Source organism: Lissotriton vulgaris, chromosome 5 (assembly GCF_964263255.1).
Source record: "Lissotriton vulgaris chromosome 5, aLisVul1.2, whole genome shotgun sequence".
NCBI classification, from domain to species: Eukaryota; Metazoa; Chordata; class Amphibia; order Caudata; family Salamandridae; genus Lissotriton; species Lissotriton vulgaris.
In genome coordinates, this window is record NC_141693.1 from 292,040,406 (window position 1) to 292,055,670 (window position 15,265).

The window sequence follows — 15,265 nt, forward strand, 5'->3', positions numbered from 1 at the left end:
ATTTTCATTACACTACTGCACTTTATGAAATAAATGGCCACCGATTTCGTTTCCCTTATGCACAGTTCCAGTCTGCTCCATAGCCGGCCCACTGGGTTGTAGGCCCGTATTTGTGCGCCAACCTTTTCATTAAAGTTTTTGAACACGCAAATATTCTCATAGTGTTTGTATTTTATGAATGTTATTGAAATGTATGGCTACTGTCACCAACATAAGAAACGTACAGTATGATTAAGGCAGAAGGTTTAAAAGGGCCCGATATTTAGCAGCTACATTATGTGTCACAGGCAGCCGGAAAAGTGTTTTAGACGCCCTTAAAACGACACCACAGAAATACCACCTGACCGCCACCCTTGCACACGACCTATAAGGCCACGATCGTGCGATCCGTGTAGATACACAGACCATCGATGATTATCTATCTGATGCTACTGGTCCCACTGGGCTTAAACGCCGAGATGGTAGAGAAATGCACTACATGGAGATAGGTCGAGTATGTAGTAAGTAAAAACATTTTCGGACTACTGCATGCTGATGTGGTTTGAATGCTGCCCCCACCCCCCTTCTTTCTCTTCCCTTCTGCAGGTCGCGTCGGAACGACGACTGAAGTGTGGAAGAGCGATGATCAAACAACCGACGAAAAGGGAAGGAGGGAATATGAGCATAGCCCTTATGTTGATGAGTTGTCAAAGAAAAAGACGTAGACTTAGACATGACTGTTCCTCCTTAGAATGTAGCGACTGGGAGGATGGACTGACATAGAAACTTGACGGGTACTGTATGACGAAAATTGACTCGAAATAGCATGTTAAATAATGTAACTAGACGTTTGACTAGATAGGGAAAGGACAAAGAAGAGTGCCGGGGTAAGGATTACCAAGGCACCACCCGTCTGGGAAGTTAGGAATGTTGCTGATGTTCAAAATGTACCGCCTCCTTCTCACACTCTTATAGATATAACCAAGCTGTCCGACTGTTCTCCCGATCCATACCCGCCGTTGCCTCAGCCTGGAGAACTTCCCACCAAAGGAAGAAACTGAAAAATGGTTTAAGATCCAACCGTGGGTAAATAGCCCGACCAGGTTAATTTCTGACCGGCTGACCGAGGCGTAAGTATTGGCAATTGAGAACGTTCGCAAAGACAGCAAGCGAGAGGGAAAAGGAGGGAAAGGTAAAAGGAGCTAAGCACGTAGGTAAATAGGATATTAAAGATACGCAGGATGTAAAGATAGATCTTTCTGGCCAATATTTGTTTTATGTTTTGTCGTGAATGTCTTATATATGTAATACATGTACTGTCTTCCTTCGTCTGAGTTTGTGTGTGTACTGTAGGGATTTATGTCCTCCCTCTGTTTGCGTCTCTCCGTTACCCGACCCCCTGCTGTTCTGTGTTGTGAGCGCACTAAATGACCTATTTTCGTACACGTCTCTCTCTCTCTCTCTCTCTCTCTCCCTCTCTCTACATGTCATGCGTGTACCGAATGGCTCGTTTAGATTGCGGACGACTCTCACTCTCTATGAGAGTCTCCCTATTTCCTCTTCCTCTTTGTGGTAAAATTGTGCCCCACCGGCACCAGTCTGATTGGATACTTATTGAACGCGAAGGTGTTCAGCGAAATTGACCAAAACTAAAATGATCGTATCTCGCCATATTACTACCTCTCCTTTCTGCAAAATGAATGAACTCGAATTGGCTGAGAAGGAAAGGACAGGTAAGATGACTAAAATCCCCCAATCTGGCCTTTTATAGGGGAACTGTATGTCAATGGCACCTTATTTTTTAGTTCATCAGAGACGAACGCCAACGTCTAGATTGACCTCCAACGCCCAGATTGCCCCACCCCCTTTGCACCCAAGCGCGAATGCCCGAAGCGTCCCCGCACCACTTGATTGACCCCAGCTGCTGTCCCGGATATAAACATGATGACCATGAGTAACTGTCGTCCCTCGAGAAAAACCTGTTTTACCCTGACTCTCGATGATAGCGCCCTCGCCCTGTTTTGAAAAGGTTAGCCAGCTTTGAAGGGAAATGTTAGACTGTTAAGGCTCAGGTTAGAAAGACGAGTCTCCCTGGAGGTTCCGAAATGTTGAGTTTGATGAAATGCACAGTTGATAAGAGTCTGACTTTTCTCCATATGTGACATGTATAGACGATGAATAAAACTTGGAATGAACTCAGTAGGAATACTGACATATGCACTGCTTGGTAATAAACCTCTGACTGTGACCGATGAGCGTATCTCCCAAGTGCGTAGGATTGAGGGAGGAATTCACATGCATAAATGTCTTCCCCTGACCAGTTCTCTAAAGCTTGTTTTGTACCTATTTCAAAGATATACGACCACCGGAGGAGAAGGGTCGGACGTGACACACAGCCTGGCCGCAGATCATGGGACACATGCGACCTCGACCAAAGGTGGAGCCCCAGCACGACAGGAATACGGGACGAGGCAGCACTCTCCAATGTGGTAAACGAAAGGATGAAAGGCTGCCCTGAAGCCCTCTGTCCGCCTACCCACACGTGCCTGAAGCTTCCGTCCCCCTCTTCAAGCCCGGTTGATGGGCTTGCTTGCTTGTTATCATTTGCTCCCTTGGTCCCTTTGGTGTGCCCCAGGAAAATCTGCCCCCACTCCGCCCTCTCACTCCCATCGACTATCGAAACCACACACCCTCTTTTCCACATGACTTCTTGTCGAAAGGAAGAACAGCATCCAGGTGGAAATGGGGTACGCCGCAGGAATATGGATGCCGAGCATAAGGCACCACTAAAAGGATTGGTTAGGGAACAGGACTGTGGTCTAACAGCAGAGGACTGACCGCACCCTGCAACGCGTAAGGATGGACCCGAGCTGGACCTATAGCTCCACCGCCGGTGCTCAACAGCGCCAACGAAAGGACACGGACTAGAGCCTACCAGTGATGGCTCACTGCTAAAAAGACACTGTGACGAAGAGATCTTGTGTATTGAACTGAATTCCGCCCCCAACTGCTTGGTCAAAATGTTCATTGGTCACATTTTTAAGTCAGAAACCTTTATGCTATGTAGTGCTTTTGAAATGATAGGAACTCGACAAATGCAATTTCCTATGTGCTGCATTCTGCCCATCACATCAACTGTCCATGATTATATGCCAAATGTTAGTATTGACAAATGCTAATTCTTCAACCGCGCCTGTTTATATGTACCCCCATCAATTACAAAAAAAATGAACTCTGTTATGTAAAAAGGGGCGACTGTGGAAAATTAGAAAAATTGATGTACATAAGCGACGTTCATTTCCCTTTTCCCACTCCTCTCCCTGTAAGCACCATGAATACCATAAAATATTGACCGCATCACTCCGCCAGTAAAAGCCCATACCCATATGCACATGACAGCCATTCTAGGCACCCTGGCCTTTTTCCCGCTCATTAGAATCATCGGCTTCCCTTCTGCGCGTATTTGAAACCCCCCCCCCTCTCTCATATGCATAGACCATGAAACCCTCTCCCTCTGCGCGACCCTGCCCTGAAAGGCAACCCTTCTGCTTGACCCACGCAAACCCCCCCATTCCCTCTTGAAGAGGCATCCTTCGCCTCAGCTGACATAGCCCTCCCCAGCTGCACCTGACTGCCCCCGCTCTTTCATGAACGGGTCATAAGATCTCTCTCTGTGCGACTCTGTCCCTGTGTACACCCTGACTTCCCCCCTCCCCTTCTCCCTCACACGGGCAAGTCATAAACCTTCTTCTTCTGCAAGACCCTGTCCTTGGGAGTCACGGCCGCGCCTGACCAGCACCTCCTTTCCTTTCATGAGTAACCCCTCTGTTAGTAAACCCTCCCTCCGCGACTGACTGTCCACACATGTCTGAGGTCATCGCCTAAGCCAGGAGATAATGTTTACTACTTATTGTATGGAGTCACTCCTCTTCAAAGGACCCACTATTGATCCTGGCCACCCCACCCCCTGGGCTACGATCAGGCGCACATCTCCTAATAATCAGCGGAACACTCAGCTGCGTCATTGCCCCTTCTCTTATCGGCAGTTCAAGGATCTCTATTGTAAACATATGTGGGGTAGGATTGACACGAGGATTATGGGGATGTCTTTTCTTTGTGTCACAATGTCCTGATTGTAATGCCAAGTGTTCTGTAAAGTATAAAAGACGGTATCTCAGCTCACTTTGTTAGAGCACCTCCCGATGGCACCTTGTTTCGTGTCTGAAATGACAGGCTCTCCTCATGAGTAAATAAATCCTGTTCTTGTGATTCCTGCTCCCAGCGCCCGTCTCTTTATTTGGTAACTATTCAGAATGGGAACTAAGAGGCGCACAGCGCCAGCAGCCTGGGCATCGATACTGATATGGGCTCACGTTTTACAGCTTTCCATCTCTCATGTATTCTTCTTTCCAGGATACCCTTTAACTCCACTTTCAAGGCTTCAATAGCAACCGCCCCATCTTCCTCTATCCTTTCTTGGGTCTGCATCTGTTGTTTTAATATTTTAATCTTCTCTTCGATGGAAGCTATTTCTGCCTTGCGTTGTTTATATTTATAGATCTGAATAGACATTATCCTTCATCTTAGAAAGGCTTTGTAGGCATCCCATACTACGCCTATTGGGGCACTGTCAAGGTTCTGTTAAAAAACCGCTGGGATTCTATCCCTAGTTCTTTCATTCTCTCCTCATCAATCAGTACAATCGATGGTCCATCTTTTTGGCATACCGTGTTTAGTGGGGCCAAAAGTAGGGTTATGGCTGAGTGATCCGGTAGATGAGATCCTACATGGCTGACATCCATTACCAGACGCCAGAGCACAGCGAGGACACTTGCCGCTGAACTACGGGTCGGGACTGTGATGCTGTTCCGGACTTAACCGAGAAGATCCCGGTCCTTGATTATAGATACGTGATTTGCATCACAGCTATTACTGTTTGGTGCGGATTTGACTGGGGACTGAGCCTAACCTTAGAAATATATTGCGCCCCAGCACACAGGGACCTGCATTATTGGAGTGGAATGAATGTGACAATGAAGATAGGATACCCCAGTTTAAGTCAATAACAGCTATACAGTGGACATCGGTCGGATATTGTTGGAGTAAGAACAGAAGTCCTAGAGAGGATTACATATATAGCTTCAAGCCCTGAGGAAGTCATTGTGTGAGATGTACACACGACGAAACACGTGTTGGCAACTTGTCCTTCACCACTTGTATTGATGTACAGAAGAATTAAGTATTGGATACGAATTTGGAACATTTTGGAATTAAACTTTGAAGGACAATCCAAGGACATTTTCTATATGATTTGTGGCTTGCTGATTGATTGGAATCACCAAGGAAACTTGATTGACTGATTACTGATAATTGTGTGCTCAGGGGTATAAGGAAGAGACATCCATTACCAGGTCTTTTATAACTTGATCGATTAAAAAGAAATCTATTCTCGACTGATGCCTATATTTTTTGTTGTTAAACGTAAAACTCTTTAAAGATCCCTTCCTTTCCCGCAAGATATCGCACCAGCCTACATTTTTAATTGAGTTTATGATTAGAGAGCGTGTTTAATGTGAGTTGTAGCTCTACTTTTGGTGGAACGATCTAGCCTATCATCCAGCACCACTTTGAAATCTCCCTCCATTATGATAGGGTCAGGAAAGTCTAAGAGTTCTAAGAGTAAATTACTAAATGTGATGGGGTCATCTAAATTTGGTCCATAGTAGCCGACCACTGTATAGATCTGGTTATAGCATCTCATTTTGATTATTACCCATCTGCCTAATTTATCAACTCAGCTACCTTCAATGACTATTTGGGGGTTCGTTTTAACAAGAATCGCCACACCTCTTATGGTTAATTTGTGGTCTGTGCATATTACTTTCTAAATCCATCTTCTGGACTTAAACATCTCCATAGTTTCCTTGTTTGTTAAATGAGTCTCTTGTAGGATTATGATCTGAGCAGAGGCATCCTTTATATATTGTAAAACTCTTTCCCTTCTCTGCTTCACTCTAAGACCATTAACATTTCAAGACAGTACCTCTATATGAACCTCCCTAGTGGTACTCATTTTCTAATCCTCACTCTCATCACTCCTCTATGATCAGACTTCCAGAGAATTAAAAGAGGACAGCTAATTGTTTGTATTTTTTCCCTTTGCTCCCCCACCCGTTACTGTGCTCCCCCCTTTCCCTGTTTGGAAAACCCTCCTCTTCTTTTTTCTTCATGGCCTACGCCTGAGGAGACTTCCCAAAGTTCGACATCTAAAAGATAAACATTACTCAGTGCATTAAAAAAAATGTCAAAATATAAATTTACTCAAGATCGACAACGCTACTTGTGGCCACAACTGAGATAAGAAATGAAAAGGCAGAGCTATAGACCATATACCCATAAGTCTGTAGAGATATCAAATAGGGGGTAGAGACTATAGGGAAGTTATCAAGCCAGAGCTAAAACCATTCTCTACTTCCTATTTTGCATTAGAGTCTGATATTAATTTGAGAAATGCTTTGACTTCCTCTACATTTCGAAAAGTCTGCATTTTATTATTATGCATAACTCTCAAACTAGCAGGGAATCCTAATTACGCCGTCGCCAACCATTTACTGAATGGCTTAATCAGTTTACCAAATTCCCATTGCTTACTGGCTGTTATTTGGGAGACATTAGATCTTATATCAAAAACAATCCCATCTACTGATAGGCTTTTCTGCTGTAAAGCTTTTGAAAGTATTTCTTCCTTTATTTTATAGGTAAGAAAGTTGACTAGTATTCTCCTGGGTTTTGATTTATTTGCGTTTGGTCTGAAGGGGTCTCTATGGACTCTCTGTATATCTTTAATCAAGTCTTATTCTGAGCATTCTACGTGTACACCTTGTTGAATCAATCTCGCCACAAAAACCTTGATATCTTCTCCTTCAGACCCTTCCGGAACTCTTAGAATACGAAGATTGTTTCTTCTCTGATTGTTCTCCATCGATTCTAACTTTTCCTTTAGCATGGCCCCATTCCCATTTAAAATTGTGATCTCCTTTGAATTTGCCTCAGACTTCTCTTCTAAGTCTCTTACTGCGCATTCCAGCTGTGACGTCCGTGCTGTAAGATCATCCAATTTTTTCTCCAAACTGTCGCAGGATGCTCTAATCTCTTTTTGATTTATTTCAGAAGTCTCAAATCTATTCTTCACCTCCATAGTTAGTATTTGAATGAGGTCTGTAACTGAGTGCGGTTGTGTCTGCAGTTGAGTCTGCTCTTGAAAATTATGTTGCAGTTGAGTACCAGCTATGTCACCCGAGGGCTCCACATCTACGCTGGTCTGTGCTCCTGGTGAGATTCTACTACCTAGTACCTCTGTTTGGGAGAGCTGCATATTCATTTTACCGTAGTGGAGGAGAGCTCCCACGTCTACCTGTACTGATATTTGCTTTGCTCAGGGAGCTAAGAAAAAAGGCCCCCACCTTCAAGAAACTCACCTAATACCTTGAATCTATTAGGGCTCAAGATAGCTCCGTCCGCTCCCGAATTTACCAAAGTTAGCGTGTTTTTATTAAATTCCACTGCCGTGGGCGCTAATTTAAAGATGGCCCTTAATGAGGGGGTAATTTTAACCTTAGATAGCGGGTCTCTCTTTCTCCCTCTTGGTCCTCTCTTTTTCGGTGTCACCCACTCCCCATCAGTTTGGAGAGAAAGGGCGGGACCTAATTCAGTGGTTTTCTTACTGGCTTTACTTTGAGCACTTGAAGCACACTTTAATTTTTTTCTAACCTCCAGCCTTCTCAAATTGTAGCCACTGGACGGGGTGACTTTCTCTCTTGGTTCTCCCAGCTCTGCCACCTAGAAATCACTGTTAACTTGTTTGTTTGACCCGGTATTCCCCTGTTTCTCAGAGGGCGTAATGTCTAGTTAGCCAACACCAAAATCCAATGACTTCCTCACCACAGCAGCATTAGTACCATTAGCATATACCACCACAGCACTATTAGCACCATTAGCGTTTCTCTCCCCAGCAAGTTTTATCCCCACAGTTTGTTTCCCTACCTGTGGCGCAGTGTGGAAAAAAGACCTCCCACCCTCTGCCACCATCAGAGCCTTTTGCTCTGTTTGCTCCGACCCGATGGAGCTCTGCTGGAACCGGCGCTCCCGGCGCCTGTGCTGTCTCTGCCCAAGCCGATCCACGAGCTCGGCTGGAGTGCCGTGCAATCGTCTTCCACGGGCTCACCTGCCCCCCCCCGAGGGGTCTCGCTCAAAAAGAGAACGTAGGGGCAACAGCAGATGCAAGGTAGGCGCTGCTTCTTCTTTTTGACTCCGCCAATAACTCCTCACCTTCGCGCACTAATCTACGTTTTCTTTCCTGTACATTAAATATGACCACTGCTTCTATTCATCTGTCCAAATCCACTGAGACCTTACAGGGGGCTTCGGTTACATCTCACTCCCTCGGGAACCTCGGTGACCGAGTTTCAACCGGCTGCCATGTTTTCCTATCTCTACCCCAAAATCTTTGAATCCCCACCATCTACCCCCATTAAATCCAGGACCTTAGGGATACATTGTGACTCTGAACTGTCATTTGTTTTCCAGTCTATGCAGTGGTCAATGATAGCAACCTTCAGCTCTCTCTTTGACAATTTCTCCCAGCACTCCAAAGCAATCACCACTGAGCCACATCTTAAAGGCCCATCTAGAACTTTGCAATATAGTCACCAGAGATCTCACTAAGAACTGCACTGCAAGACAAAAAGGTGTAGAGAACCAGTTTAGTACCAGAATTCTGTGGCCTAAATATCATACCACAAAAAAGGTAGTTGCCTATGTACTGTTTACAAAAATATTGCTACATTGAAATTAATAATGAATATCTACACCCAAAACAACAATATTTTGTGAACTACATTGAGGCAAAATATTTACTTCAGATATATTTGAACCACAGAACCAGGCTGCCCAAAGCACCTTACCAACCTCAAATGCGACCACATCATGGTGCCATGAAAGCTCTCCACTTGCTTCCAACTAAAACCAGGATCCAAGTCAAGGTCCTCTGCTTTGGCCTTATAGCATCTTGAGCCACCCACCCATTCTACCTGCAGAAACTGGCTCTCTACTACACCCAGCCAGAAATCTCTAGTCTTTGTTTGCTCACTTTATCCTTTAATGGTCATTGTAATTGCAGAATGGAGACCGAACCTTGAGAGTACGAGGCCTAATACTGTGTTACACCCTCAATCCTACACTAAGATTTAACCCAACTTCAAGTGTTTCAGTTTCTAAAAAATGTACTATTCAGATAAGATTTCTCTTTGAAATCCTCACAGACTAGGGGTTGTGATAAACAACATGCATGGACCTGGGGAACTAGGTAGGGCTGGGAATGGTAGTCGTTACCTGAGGGTGCTACAGGGTTCATTACATGCAAGGAAAATTGAGGTGCCCCTTTCCCATCCCCGACTTGGGCAGTAACAACCATAATAAGGGTCTTTCCTACCCATGGAAGTGGTACCACGTCGGCTACTGAATTAATGCCAGCCTAACTCCCGAGAGGTGGAAATGCTGATGACACTTATTAGACCATGCATCTCATACAATGGGTGAAAAATATTTCCTCAAGGAGCCTTTGAGGGTTCTGCAGAAGAGCCTCTGCCAAAGAGGGAAGATGTAGTCTAACAAAGGGCCCTTTCTTCACAACGCTTTATTATCATTGTTATTCCTGACATTATTATTACAGTGTGTCACATTTAATAAAAAGCAGTATTTACATCATTATTGGTATGTATTCCACCAGATCGGGGAAGCACTGAAGTACGGAAGTGCACCAAGGAAGAGAATGCTATCTGCTCGTGCCCCCGGGGTACAAAGCCAGGTAACGCAAGGAACACCACCTGCCTGTGCCCTGCTGGCCGCCAAATTCTTGCACAAGGTAAGCCACCGCCCCTAACAACAGCATCCTACCTGTCAGCGGAGCGGCTGCCAAAACTGATCAGAGCATCCTTCTCCCAATCCCCTTCTCCTGTTACCACTGATGACGTCCCACTCCCCCTGCCATGACAATGACCAGAGTGCCCTATCATTTCACGCTACACCACTGTAGTAAGTTACGCCTAAGTGGCCCATTCAAACATCAAAACATGTATGGGGCATCCCAGATTCTAAGTGGGATGAAAACAACTGTGTGTGGGGAATTCAAAGGGGCGTGGTCGGTGTAATTAAGGATGTGGCTTAAAAACAATTAAGCTAAAAATCTGTACTTAGCATAGTGTGCCGTCCAACTGGTATTTTGCTGCTTCTGCCATTGCATACTGGTATATAATACAAGTAACATTACACCTACAACAAGCAACAGTACACCTCCTACAAGCGTTGTCAATGGTTGTTAGTAGCATAAGATAAATAAGCAACAGATATGGCTTTATTGTATATAATATTGAAAATGCTTCAGTGCTGAAATGATGAGCTGTAAAAAAAACTATAGCGAGTCTCTTTGAAGTCACATCAAAGGCAGTAAAGGGTGGTGCTATTGCAGAATTAAGATTTGTTTTTTCACGCTGAGGGTGAGGGCAAAAATGGAGAGCCTATCTCAGCACCTGCTTTAGGCTCTGGCCCACTTAAAGCCCTGGGGCATTCGATGTAGACCCTCACAAGGGAGCAAATTAATCAGGAGGTTGAGTGAGACAATGTTCTTTCAGTTTTATGGTGTTCTTATTATGGTGCCTCTCTTCTAATGTGCATACACCTTCTCATTTATGTAAGTGCAGGGAAAAGGAAGAGAGAATCAAGTGATTTAGACTGCCGTCAGTAATCTGTGCATCAGTAATCTTCCAATATAGGGGCTCTTAAAAACATCAAATATATGTTATTTAATGTTAGGTTATGGTAGGACTGTCTGATTATTATGGCCAGTGCGAGGCTGAGGCAATCTAGCCACTGGTCTAGAGTGATAAAGTTCTGGGCGAGAAGGTGTGAAGTTTGTGAGATCATGGGGCTGAAGCACTGAGCTGACTTCATTGTTAGACTGAGAAGCAAAAAGGTGATGGGTAGAATGCTTGAATTAACCTCAGCTACTGGTAGTTACACACAGCTGCATTGCAGTTCATCAGTTCAGACATGGGACCACCATATGCCAGCCAGCGTGTGGCCTAACCCAGTAGGAACAGTACAACTCAAACAAGCAAAACATGTCCACTCTAAACTGCAACATAGCCTGTTTCAGCCTTTGCTTGAATGGCTATTTCATTTGAGGAGTTTTATAGTAGTGCAAGAGACTGAAATGCAGTCCAAGCGATTGCCAGGGAATGAGACTTTTTGAAGCTTTCCACCATTGCATCATCTTTGTGTTTCAAGCTATCCTGGCTGAAGACGGCTGATAGCCAGAAACCGGTCCTAGGATGCTTGATTCCGGTCCAGGGAAGACATGACTTGGCAGTTTGGTCTGGACTGTTCCCGTGAGGCACAGGGTCAAGACTGATTTGCATATGGCCATGTCTGAACTGGGGTGGCTTGATGAGCAAAATAATGATGGATTAAACCCAGATCTGTGACTGGGGGTAAATGTTTTGCCATTGTGCAACATTCCGTCCATCATATTGTGTGTTATATTGTTGAGTATCGCCAGGCCTCTAAGTGGGCCGGGTCTTGCCAGTGCTGAGCACCGGCAGTCTTTTTAAAGGGGGTCTCGAAACGGGTCTCTATCAGGCTCTGTTTTGTGCCCCGGCACAGGCGGTCCGATGTTTCCCAGGCTGCAGTGACACAGGCACATTGATGTGCCCGTGCTCACCCTGCTCACTTCCCACTAGTGGAGAAGTTACGGCGTGACGTCATGCCAGGTGAGCGTTCTAGGGGGAGGGAAATCATTTAAAGAGTCATTTTCTTTCTGGATTTCCCTTGTCTTTTTGAAACGCAGGAGCAGCAACATCGCCGTGGTTTCACCTGTTCTTTAATTGGAAGCTTTTTCAATATTATATACAACAAACCATAGTTGCTGCGTATTTATCTTATGCAATTAACAACCATTGACAAAGCCAATAGTCCTGATTTGTTGTAGATATGATGCTACTTGTTGTATCATATCTGGATGCAATGACAGAAACAGCAAAATACCAGTAGGGCAGCACACTATGCTAAACATACATTTTTGCTTAAGTGTTTTTAACCCACTGCCTTAATTACATCGGCCACGCACCTTTGAGAGACACCCCCAGTTTTTTCATCCCACTTAAAGCCCTGAGTATCGCCATGCTTGCAACATCACTCCATTTCTCGGCAAGCCTCAAAGCGATGTACAATAGACGACATTAAATAGGACTCCTAACATACATCCAGCATAGTGCAGGTAGGCTAACAGATGACTATCTGAGTTCTTCGGCAGCGCCCTGCAGCTGTGTATACTGCACCAACACACTTCGTGCTGGCCAACATACTTTGCCAAATATCCCAGTAGGGACCCAATAGATTTGCTAAGGCCACACCCATCAAACACCATAAAACAGAAAAATACCTATAATTATGCCACACTGAAACCCGGTAAACAACCAAAAACCCACAGCTGATGATGCAGCAAGATCAGACTAGGGTCTACAGGGGATTCTCAAATTCCAGGTCAGAATATACCTGTACTTTATTAGAGCTGTACGTCCATAATAATGGCAGCCTGCCCTACAGAAATCACTTCAGCATAACATGATATACATTCCTGCCTCAGAAAGCAGAAAGAAAGATGACTTACAGTTATCCAAATTGTAGTAAGGAGGAGGAAAAGCATGGCATGATGTGTTTTTTCGAAGTACTCATTTGTTGTATAGCGAAGACACGATTTTAATTCTCTGAACATTGAAGTGAGGTGTGTGTAATGTGGCAGAATGTTTTTTTAAGTGTCGAGGGAGGTCATGGGGTTAGAGAAGATGTAGATTGGGTGGTCAGCAGAGGCAAAATGTAACTTTATCTAAGGCAAAAAGACTCCTTCCTCCAACCTTGCTAGTTAACAGTATAGAAATAAAGAGTCTTTCTTGCTAATATCTCCCCCCAGACACAGCAGGGTTTTTTACTGGAAGAAATTTACCCAGGAACACTAGAATGATATGTATCTGTGCCTGCGTCATTTTTCACATAATTATTGATTTGCCACGTTAACCACATAATCCATCATCTGCTATATAATTTTCTGATTTATCCTTAAAAAATTGTTTCTACCTCAGATTGTTAAAATTTTACTAATAAGGAAGTGACACCTAATTTTACCATGAAAGCCCTTCACAGAAGTTAACTAGTCATCTTTTAGTTGCCTATTACTGTAGTTGAGTGAAAAACTGTTACAAATGAGGGGGAACCCTTGCACAGAAAAAGTTTATATGTGTAAACAAGACAAAACAATGCAATAATACTGGCACTAGATGTGCCACATTATGCAGCATGATCTGTCTTTTCTTGCTGCATAATTCAGTCAACCCTGACGCATAATTTGATCCTCCCCTGTCGTACAATTCCAGTGGCCTTGGCTTTAGCCAAAGGTTGATGCTGCTTAGTTGGCAAGGATTTACCCCTCTGTTTCTTAGTCCTACTGGCTTTTCTGATACACAGGCCTGTGTGTAGCAATTCCTACATCCTCCTCTGGTGCGATCTCTGTACGAATATGTCTACCACCTGGTCGTAACTGCAGAATTTGTTTATTAATAAGACGTCTTTTGTTTGCAGAATGTGTCCCCTGTCAGCAAGGCTACTTTTCCAGCGACAACCAGCCGTGCCGACCGTGGACCAAGTAAGTTGCGTTTTCTGCCCTCCTAGCCACTTGGAACATTATTATCTCATGTGTAATCAGTCTGTCGAATATTTGTAGGTTGTGTCTCTTGAATAGAATATGTTCAGCTGTGTCACTTTCAGTAATTATTGTTGGGCGCGTCTTTTTCATTATGTTGGATTCGTGCCTTTAATACAACTTTAGCAGGTTCTATGTCTTGTGCCGGTCTTTTCAGGGTGTGTCTCTTGTTCAGAATTTTTGCAGAATGGCACTTGTGTATAATTGCTATAGGCTGCCAACTGTGTAGCTATTTAGCATGGTGTTCCTTTTATCAGAGTTTGCTCAAGAAGTCTTCCTTGTACATAAGATTTTGCTAGATGTATCTTGTTAAAAATCTTACATTTCTCTAGAGTGGACATTTTAAATGCTGTCTCTTTTCAAACTTTATGCAGGCTCTGCATTTTCTAAAGATTTTTGGGGGATCCCTATCATGTAAATTTTGCGTACTTTGTGTCTTGTGTCCAGAACATTTGTAGGAGGTGTGTCTACGTTTCAGAAACCTGATGTTCTGAATTATTGCAGTTTGCTTCATATTTAGACATTTTGCAGGATGTCTCGTCTTCAGAATATGCATAGAATAAGCCCTTTATCTAATATTTTCAGTTTTCATCTTTTTTTGATATTTTTAGTGAGTCTCTTGCTTAGAATTTTTGTGGATTGTGTTTTCTGAAGATTGTTTTATGTTTGTATCTGTGCTGTATTCTTTTCCCCAAAGAGCATCCTTTTTAATTTTTGAATTGAAGGATTCAGTAGAACGTTTACAGGCTATATTTTCTGGTCAGAATTTATCTAGTATGTCAATTTTATTGTACTATGTCTCCTATTCACAATCTCACACTATTTTATCCCTCGGGTAGGATTTTTGCAGGGTCGTTTTGTTCAGAATATTTCTAGGTTGGGTCTTTTGCTCAGAATGTTTGAAGTCTGCATCTTATGTTCGAATGTCTTGCACGTTGGCACTGATAACCATTTTTTACTGGTTAGGTCTATGGTAAAGATTGTTTGCATTCATTGTCTCTTGATTAGATATTTGTTCAAGTTGTGTCTCTTGTGCAAAGTTTTTGCAGTGCGTCTCATGTCCAGATTTTTTGCTCGTTGTTTTTTATTTTAAATTTTTGTAGGGTGAATGTGACTGTCATGTTCAGACTGTTGCAAACGTTGTCTCTGGCTTAACATTTTCGTGGACTGCGTCTATAACCGATAAAAAGTGTATTTTTCAGACTGGTGCAGACTGTGCCTCTTGTTTCGAATTTTACAGGCTGTTCCTACAATTCTTTTTTTGCAACTTATGTTTGTACCAACATTTTCTCTCGGAGTTACTGTCTGGAAATTTTTATAAAGTGCTTTTGTTGTTTATGACTTTTGAAAAACGTTTATAAGATAAGAATTAAAGACTGGACAAATAATGATGACTTTGTTCCAATAACTTCTAAAGTTCATCTTCATTGTTATAAGAGTTTCCAGCTTATTAACTGATTTGCACGACAATGAAAT

At 43.5% G+C, this 15,265-nt stretch overlaps 1 protein-coding gene across 1 annotated transcript in view; it reads left to right on the top strand.

Annotated features, from left to right (window-relative positions):
• TNFRSF4 (TNF receptor superfamily member 4) overlaps positions 1 to 15,265 on the top strand; it is a 94,323-nt gene that overhangs the window by 54,043 nt on the left and 25,015 nt on the right. Inside the window, exons 3-4 of the mRNA XM_086921471.1 lie at positions 9,767 to 9,901; positions 13,669 to 13,732. Of these exons, the coding sequence (XP_086777597.1) occupies positions 9,767 to 9,901; positions 13,669 to 13,732 (199 nt within the window). The remainder of the gene's footprint in view (positions 1 to 9,766; positions 9,902 to 13,668; positions 13,733 to 15,265) is intronic.